This window comes from Loxodonta africana, chromosome 9 (assembly GCF_030014295.1).
Source record: "Loxodonta africana isolate mLoxAfr1 chromosome 9, mLoxAfr1.hap2, whole genome shotgun sequence".
Taxonomy (NCBI): domain Eukaryota; kingdom Metazoa; phylum Chordata; class Mammalia; order Proboscidea; family Elephantidae; genus Loxodonta; species Loxodonta africana.
Window position 1 is genome coordinate 55937140 of NC_087350.1, and position 8813 is coordinate 55945952.

Consider the following 8813-nt stretch of genomic DNA (forward strand, 5'->3'; position numbering starts at 1 on the left):
TTACTACCCCTTTCAGGGCCTGCTTTTTATCACCTGCTAAATGTTCTGTGAGTTTTAGATGAGAAGATAGGGTAGCACCCAGCAAGGTACCTGTCTGTTGGTCAGTCAGCAAGGTCAGTTTCAGTTGAATCTGCTACTCAGGCTTCTGAATGAGTGAAAAGGGCTCTCACCTTCCGCTGATTTATTACAAAAATAATTAGAATTTTGTATTTACAGATTATTGCAAGTGCTAGTGGAATGTTAGCTTTTATTATATCACTATTCTTACTATTTGCATTGTTTCATTCCATCATTACTGTACTTACGTGAGATAATAGGTGCTGAGGAGACTGAGGAACAAAGGAGCTAGATGGTCTTGCCCAAGGTTGCATATGGGGGATTCTGGTCCCAAGTCTAGCATTTTTTTTCCATTATAATGCATCTGCTTATGAAAACACGGAAACCCCGGTGGCGTCGTGGTTAAGTGCTACTACTGCTAACCAAAAGGTCCGCAGTTCGAATCCACCATGTGCTCCTTGGAAACTGTATGGGGCAGTTCTACTCTGTCCTTTAGGGTCGCTATGAGTTGGAATCGACTCAGTGGCAATGGGTTTTGGTATGAAAACAGATAACTTTCTTTTTTTGGCTCTTCATGTTTTCTATAAAGTCACATTTTTATAATTTTTAAAATAATATCTAATGTTTGTTTTCAGACTAAAACTAAGATTAAATGCTGCCAACATTAGACCCTTTTAGACCCCGTTGGTAACTTAGAGAATCTGGTTGTGGCAAAAATATCAGTAGAAGTTAACTTAGTAATAATATATGGTTATAGCTTACCTGTTAGAGCATACCATAGTATTTCAAATTCTTCTCTTTAATATTTTAATTAATTAAAAAAAAAAAAGAACAGCATTAAAAAGACCTTTCTATAACTTGGGTGTTTATATTTACAGGTGGTTTTGCAGAAGTGCAAAGTCAAGTCTCTCTTACACAGCCCTGGGGACTATATCCTCCTAAGTGCAGACAAATACGAGATCAAGGTGAGGCTTTCTTCCTTCATTAATTTGCCTCAGAAAAGAAAAACTGGCAAATATAAAAAATTTAAAATGATATAGTAAGGAGGAATACCTAAGGGGGGATGGGAATATCATAGTCCAAACTGTCTTAAACCCATTGGAAGAGGAGATTATTCATTAGCTCTTATGTCTTTTTTTTTTTTTCTTATGTCTTAGGCAGTTTCTAACTCTGATTTACAAATGCAAGTTTAAAAACACACACATAGAAATTTATCTTCAACTCATTCTTACTGTTTTCTTAAGACACATAGCTCCTACCTTCCTCAGTTCTTAGATTTAAACCCTGAAAACATAAACATTAATTTGTTATAATAAAACAATTTGCAGAGAATCTCCGGAGCACTCATATGTACATTCGCAGTGAGTCTTTAAACCATTCTGTATGGTAGGCAGTATTTCCGGAGGGAGCGGAGGGTTAGAGCGGTATGTATTTTATCCAAGGTTACACAGCACATTTGCAGCAGAATCAGGACTTGAACTTAAGTCACTTGATTGTGAAACCTGTGACATTTTCAGTGTACTTTACTTTGCCTTCAGCAATACAAGCCACATTGTTTCAGCACAGGCTTTTCTGTGCTGATGTGACCTTTTATCTTTCCTAATTTTTTTTTTTTTAATCTGTAGATTTGGCCAATTGGGAGAGAAATCAACTGCAAGTGCTTAAAGACCTTGTCTGTCTCTGAGGATAGAAGTATCTGCCTGCAGCCAAGACTTCATTTTGATGGCAAATACATTGTCTGTAGTTCAGCACTAGGTCTCTACCAGTGGGATTTTGCCAGTTATGATATTCTCAGGTAATGTTTCCTTGGGCCTTACGCTTAACTCTTTGAAAGTAGGTTGCAGTTGAGTGGTAAAACAAAACTAAATACTTGGATGTACTGGCTAATTTGGTTTTAGGAAATGTTTTCTGCATTGGCATAAACAGGATATATATGCTGAAAATGTACTGGAAAAATGTTTTAGAGACAGTATGCAAAAGAGTTATATTTTGTGAGATCTAGGTTCTAATTCCTTTCTTGACTCTAAGTCATGAGTTACTTCCCCTTTCAGAATTTAACATACTTTTCTGGAAAATGAGAGGCTTGGATGAAGAAATATTTTAGATCTCCTTCAGTTCTAATATTTTAAATTGCACTTCTTGTTTAGTTGAAATTTTTCACGATCTTTAAGTCAACTTAAGTGCAGTTGAGAGGTTGAGTGGCCTTGTGTTGACCAGTAGAAAGACAGAGGTATTTAGAGAAAAATAAAACTTGCAGGTCCATGGACAAATAGTTTTCTGATTCACTGCATACCATAGACCTGGTGGTGCAGTGATTAAGAGCTACAGCTGCTAACCAAAAGGTTGGCGGTTTGAATCCACCAGCCATTCCTTGAAAGCCCTAGGGGAGCAGTTCTACTCTTTCCTATAGGGTCACTGTGAATTGGAATCGACTCAGTGGCAACAGCTTTGTTTTTTTTTTTGGTTTATTAACGTATTGAAGGCTGATTAAAGCCGATGCCATGTGGTGATTAAGAGAATTTATTTTGATGACAGACAAACCTTGGTTTAAGACCTGGTGCCATACTTATGAACTGCATGATTTTGTGTAAGCTTCTTAACCTCTCTGTGCCTCGGTTTCCTCATCTGTAAAATAAGGATTAAATGAAATGCCTGTAAAGAGGATTTGGCACAGTACGCAGTAAGTCTTTATTACTAATAGCTCTGAGATCCAACTGCTGTTGAGTCGATTCCAACTCATAGTGACCCTATAAGGACAGAGTAAAACTGCCCCCTAGGGTTTCCAAGGTTATAATCTTTACAGAAGCAGACTGCCACATCTTTTTCCCATGGAGCAGCTGGTAGGTTCGAACCAACAACCTTTTGGTTAGCAGCCGAGTGCTTAACCACTGCACCATCAGGGCTAGCTTTGAGAAGTCATACATAAAGAAACAGATCTGAATTTGGTTACCATACTGTACCTCACACTTACTGTGCATGAAGCCCTTTTTTTTTTTCTTTTTTTTTAAGGAGCGCCTGTTAACAACTCAGTGAATTAGTGTTCTACAGAATGGTTCAGGAAATGCTAACTTGGGGGAGTACAGAAAATTGAACAATCTCTTCACTGTTTTTATCCACGACTGTTTAAGATCTGTTCATACTAGCCAGTAGGACTTTGATGGGCCCCATTTATATCTTCCTGGAGTCAGATCAAAATTTCTAAGCAGTTAGGTTTTAGAGCTGTCAGAATCGTTTCCAGAAATGATTGATGATTATGCTTTGAGGGAGTGGGGGGGATTACCAGAACAGAGCCTAGAAAGCATTAGTCCAAGCTCTTTATTTTATACATGGGAAACTGAAGCCCAGAGAGGGTTAAGGCTTTCCCCAAGGTCCCACAGCTCACTGTCCTAGCCCAACATTCATCCATCCTTGGCTGTGTTGCCCAATAGACATATGCTTAAGGTACCAGCAAACCAGAGGCACCAAATAATGAGGGAAGAAACTTAAAAACCTGATATTTTGCAGAGACAAAGTTCAGGTAGTCACCATAGGAAAATCAGATCTTTTACAGTTTAATATTGTTTTTATTTTGAATTAATCTTTTTTGGGGGCATGGGAGGCAAAATTAAATACCCCATTGATGTTGAGTCAACTGCCGCATGGGGTTGCCAAAGCTGTAATCTTTACAGAAGCAGACTGCCACATCTTTTTCCTGCACAGTGGCTGGTGGATTCAAACCACCGACCTTTTGGTTAGCAGCTGAGCACTTAACCACTTTGCCATCAGGGCTCCTTTATAGTTTTAAAGTATTTGTCAAAATATGTTTAAATTTGTTTATTTGCTGGTAGGAGGTACTAGTTTTAGATTTTTCTTTGAAAATGGGTATTTTATCTCTGTTTTTTCTCCCTTGAACACAAATAACCCAACCTGTTTTGAAACCCTAGTACAAAATCCTGTGGCCTCAGAGATAAGTTGTTAGAACCAGACAGGACTATTTACATTTTGAAGCTAATTGAAAGGGCACAAAACACAAATGACAGCATGTTGCTCAATAAGACTGAGAAGATACAATCTCTTGAGCTGGGTTATCTCAGTAAAGGATGTGAGGTTATTTAGGTTGAAGGGCCCAGATTGCACAGCAAGGGTGTTCTGTTTACACTTCTAAAGTAATCAGAGTCAAAGGGGCCTTGAGCCTATCAAAACCTGTATTTTGTTCTGCAACATACTTGTGCTTCAGAGTCTTTGGTATTAGCTCATTTTCACCTGGCTTAAACCCTGTCCGCATAGCCATCCAGTTTTCTAAGTTTCCAGTTATACCCTGCTTTGCATTGATGATATAGAACTTATTAGATTTTCTGGTGTTTTTTTCCCAGCTTCCTTTGGATCATGTTTGCAAAATTTGTATTTGACCGTATTTACTGCACAACTGCTTTATTCGTTAACAGATATTTATTGAGCACCTACCTTTTTACCTATGTTTCAGGCATTGTGAGTTGTATTGGGAATGAGCAGAATTCTGAACTTGCGGACATTACTAACTAGTAAGAGGGAAGATTGATATTAAACAGCTAATTACATTAAAATTTTTTAACGTTTGGGATAAACACAACATAGTATGTGGTACTTTGACCTAGTCCAGGGAATAAGGGAAGGCTTCCTGAGAAAGAGATGCTCATGGCTGAGCTCTAAAGAATGACTGTCTGCATTAACTGTCGGGGTGGGTGTGCAGTAAGGAGTGTTGGAGATGGAGAGACCAGTCTGTTAGAAGGCCCAGAAGCTGAAGGGACCTAGTACTTCTGGAACTGAAAGAAGGCCAGTGTGGCTGGAGATTTGAGTGCAGTCAGGAGCCATTAAAGAGTTTTAAAAGTTCAAACGATGTAGTAGCATGATCAGATGTTAGCGTGAGGTTTAACTGATTGCGAGGGGTCAAGAGTAGATGTGGGGAGACTGATAGAAAATTATTGGCAGTAATACAGGCAAAAGATGATGTCTTGGACCAGAGTTGTGGCAATGGGGATAGTAGTGGATAAATCAGAGAAAAATTTAGGAGGTAAAGTCAGGAGTTCTTGGTGATTGAATTTGTGATTTGAGTTAGGAGGAAAGTCCAGTGATTGCCATGTTTTCTAGCTTGAACAACTGGGTGAATGAGAAAGGAAATAAAAAGGAGGAAGAGGTCTGGCTAGTAAGTTCAATTTGGGGCAGGTTGAGCATGAGGAACTTTGTCTTGTTCACTACTAAATCCCTGGTACTGACAGTGGCTGGCACATATTAGGTCCTCAATAAATATTTGTTGATTGAATGAACGTGAGTCTTCCAAGTGGAAAATGATGGGTGCACACTGATTCAAGCTCCTATTTTCCCTTTACTTGAGGTTTAATCCCAATTCACAGCTTTTCTTGGGATATCAAGCTCTATTTTGTAGACATGTTTATAAAAGCTTGAACCATAGGGAGTGTTCAGTAAATGCTTAAATGAGTAATTTTGCATGAATGTTCTTCTCAGACATTTCCATTTAAATGGTTACCTCTTGTAGTTCTTTTCTTCTGCTGGAGTTTCTTCCATTTTCAATCTCAGCAGGTGAATCCATTCTCTGATCTGCTTTTCAAGCCAGGGGCCAGCACTGGTTAACTATTTGCTTAGTTTCATAGAAGTGATGTCCCAATTGGTATAGTTAGTATCACAGAATCTTTTTTGCAGAGATAAGAATTAATTCTAAGAGAAATACATGCTTATGATAGATAATTTGTAAAATTTAGAGGACCTTTTAGTATTCTCTCAACGTGGAGTGCCCAGCTCCATTTCTTCTCCAGAAGAAAAAAAGTACTCTTCCAGGTCCAACTGATAAAAGGTAGAATGATTTGCTCACTCCTTGGTGCTCGCATTATATTCTTCACAGTGTTTGTGCTGAGGGTGTTCTCACGTTCTCTGACAGTTATATGCTATGCACCCCCATTTGGAGGGCAAAGACTGTCTTACTCATTTCTTTTCAGGGGCCAGCGTAGCACATATGACACTCGATAATGTTTGTTCATTTGAAATCTGTTTATTTGTGCACTTATCCATTCATTCAGTGAAGAGCTGTACATATCAACTGGAGATGGTCATTGCCTTCCTCGTAGGAAACAGTTGAATGCAGAGAACAGAGCATGGGTTCTGAAGTCAGACAGATCTGAACTCAAATGATAGATCTGCAGCATGTTAACTATGTAAACATGGCACTTGTATAATGTGCCTCTGCCTCTCCCAGTTGTGAGGATTGAGATAATATGTTAATTATGAAGTTCAGTGCATGGTACCTTGTAGATGTTCAGTAAAAAATAAATGTCTTCTCCTTTCCTGATATCAAGCAGAAATCCTCTGTGTGACTCTTTCTCTTTGATCCTGGTTCTGCCTTCTAGAGCTGGTAATGTCTGACCTCCTCTCTTACACATCCTTCACTATTTAAAGGTGACGGTCATGTATAGTTTCCCTGACCCTGCCAGTAGTCCTTCCTCCCTCAGCGAAGTATCCTTCAGCTGTTTCTTACTTGTTCTGGTTACCAGACCCTCCCCATTCTGATTGACCTCTTGAACATACAGTAACTTGGTAGTGTTCTTGATAAAACATACACTAAGCTTGCCTCCTCATGGGGCCCACCATAATGTCGTAGAGCACAATTGTACATCCCTTGTCTCATAGCTCTTTTCCAGGTACCTCTAAAGAGGACATCAACTTTTCTTTTTTTTGAGTGATAGGATAGGTTTATTTGAGGCACGAAAGCATGTTTCCATCACTTAGGATGGGGTTTACTTTAGGGTTCTGGTTTCTAAGATAAGACTTCATGTCCCCTCCTGTCACAGCTTCTTGGGAAATGAATCAAAGGGTGCAGGTGGGAAAGAAAATCATGACTTGCTGGGAAGTTGCAAAGAAAGGTAAGAGCTTATTCAAATTACTGTACACATAACAGGGCCCCAAGGATGAAGAGCGTGGCATAGGGTAAAAGGTCAGTGAAGGGGCCCTCTCCTTACCACAGCAAGGACTCACACCCAATCAGAGGCGGCAGGGTGGACTTGGCAGTGGTGACTCAGCAAGGCCTTGGAACCAAGGGCCCCCCAGCTCCCTCCGTGGATTCCCAATTCAGCCGTGCCTTTCTCCTGAGGAATTAGAAGAGGAAGGGGACAGGGCCTATGTCATGGACGCGGCTAGTTGTTCGATGAAGCTGGCCAGGTTTATATCCTGCTCTGAAAGGCCTGCACGCTCACAGGTACTCAGGATGATGTGGACCTTGCTGTACATGTTAAACCATTCAGGATGGTGATCTGGCTTCTCAGCCTGCAGGACCACCCTTGTCATGAACCCAAAAGCCTTATTGAAGTCTTAGAGATGGAACTGCTTAAAGATGGTATCACGGCCTTCCAGCTCATTCCACCCCACAGCCTTCAGGTTTGGCAGCAATTGCTTCCTCTCCTCAGCACTTTGCCTGTATGCTTTCTTGGCCATGTCTGAGCATGGCAGGTCATGGGCAAGTGGTGCTCATAACACCCCACAGCCCTCAGGTTTGGCAGCAATTGCTTCCTCTCCTCAGCACTTTCCCTGTATGCTTTGCTGGCCATGTCTGAGCATGGCAGGTCACGGGCAAGAAGCAGGTGGCCTGCCGAGAGGTGAGCTCCGAGGCTGAGCGCACTGGGCAGTGGCCTAGCAGGGCATGCCTGGGCTGCCTCCAGGCCCACCTCCCACATCAACTTTTCTTGTCAACCTTTTGCCTCACTAAACTTGCAGATAGGAATCCCTGGGTGGAAACAAATGGTTAAGCTCTCAACTACTAGCTGAAAGGTTGTTGGTTCAGACCCACCTAAATGGTACCTTGGTAATCTGCTTCTGAAAGAATAGCCTTGAAAACCATATGGAGCAGTTCTGCTCTGTGCACATGGGGTCATTAGTTGGAATCAACTCAATGGCGACTAACAACAATAACAAACTTGCAGATAACAAAAACTAAGTTTCGTGAGTTTTTTAAGTTTTTTTTTTATTTGTGCATTTATTTAATCAGTCTTTCCCATTTTGTGCCTCTGTTGTTGATGTTTGGAAACTGCCAACCTGAGAAGGTTAAGGCTGTCCTCCTGAGTCCTGTATTTTTCTCTTAACTTCTTATGAATCTTGTATTAGTAAATGTTTTCCGAACGATTTGGGAAACTTCTAATATTTTCAGCCTCTACTATTTTTAAAGAGAAATCCATGTGTTTGTTACCTGCTAGGTGGACTAACACTTCATTCACTTGGTATTCAGAGTTTGTTCTGGGCTTCAGGATGTTCCCCATTATTCTAGTATCCTAAGATTTGACCAGTAAGTCTTTTTACCTAGTGAAAATAGTTGAGTCTTACATTCTAGGTCTAACTGGTAACTTACTAGTTGTGAAACCTTAGTCAAAGTATTTATCCTGCCTGGGCTTCAGTTTCTGCATCTTAAAAATGAGGCTGTTAGATAATCTGTAAGATCCTTTCTAGTCTGGATATTGGGATATTTTGTGCTTTTTATAAACTTTCATCAAACACTGCCTTCCTTTCCCCTTACATGCTTATGTTATCGACTGAAGGGGTCCCCCACCACCTTTTTTTTTTTTAAGCAGACGAGCTTTTTGTCATATTTTCCTTTTTATCAAAAACATTCATTTAACTCTCTAAATTTTCTTGAATTTTATATTGGTTTTCAGTGGAAGTCTCCAGAAAAGATTACAATAGCATAAACATAGGAAGTAAAGTTGCTCTCTGGTTCATCGTCCCTAACTGTCATCCTTGTA

General features: G+C 40.2%; 2 protein-coding genes across 9 annotated transcripts in view; one reads left to right on the forward strand and one right to left on the reverse strand.

Annotated features, from left to right (window-relative positions):
• The window catches only part of FBXW2 (F-box and WD repeat domain containing 2), a 62011-nt gene that overhangs the window by 20136 nt on the left and 33062 nt on the right, over positions 1-8813 (forward strand). For 5 of the 8 annotated variants that reach the window (XM_003407776.4, XM_064291527.1, XM_064291525.1 and 2 more), the window contains 2 exons: positions 936-1022; positions 1683-1852. In XM_003407776.4, the coding sequence (XP_003407824.1) occupies positions 936-1022; positions 1683-1852 (257 nt within the window). Of the gene's footprint in view, positions 1-935; positions 1023-1682; positions 1857-6875; positions 8807-8813 lie in introns of those variants that run through there. The other 3 variants (XM_064291526.1, XM_064291529.1, XM_064291528.1) reach the window with 3 other exon arrangements.
• On the reverse strand, positions 7086-7746 carry LOC100653634 (pterin-4-alpha-carbinolamine dehydratase-like). Its single transcript, XM_064291531.1, has one exon. It carries the CDS (start codon positions 7366-7368, stop codon positions 7201-7203), a length of 168 nt encoding a protein of 55 aa, XP_064147601.1. The 5' UTR covers positions 7369-7746; the 3' UTR covers positions 7086-7200.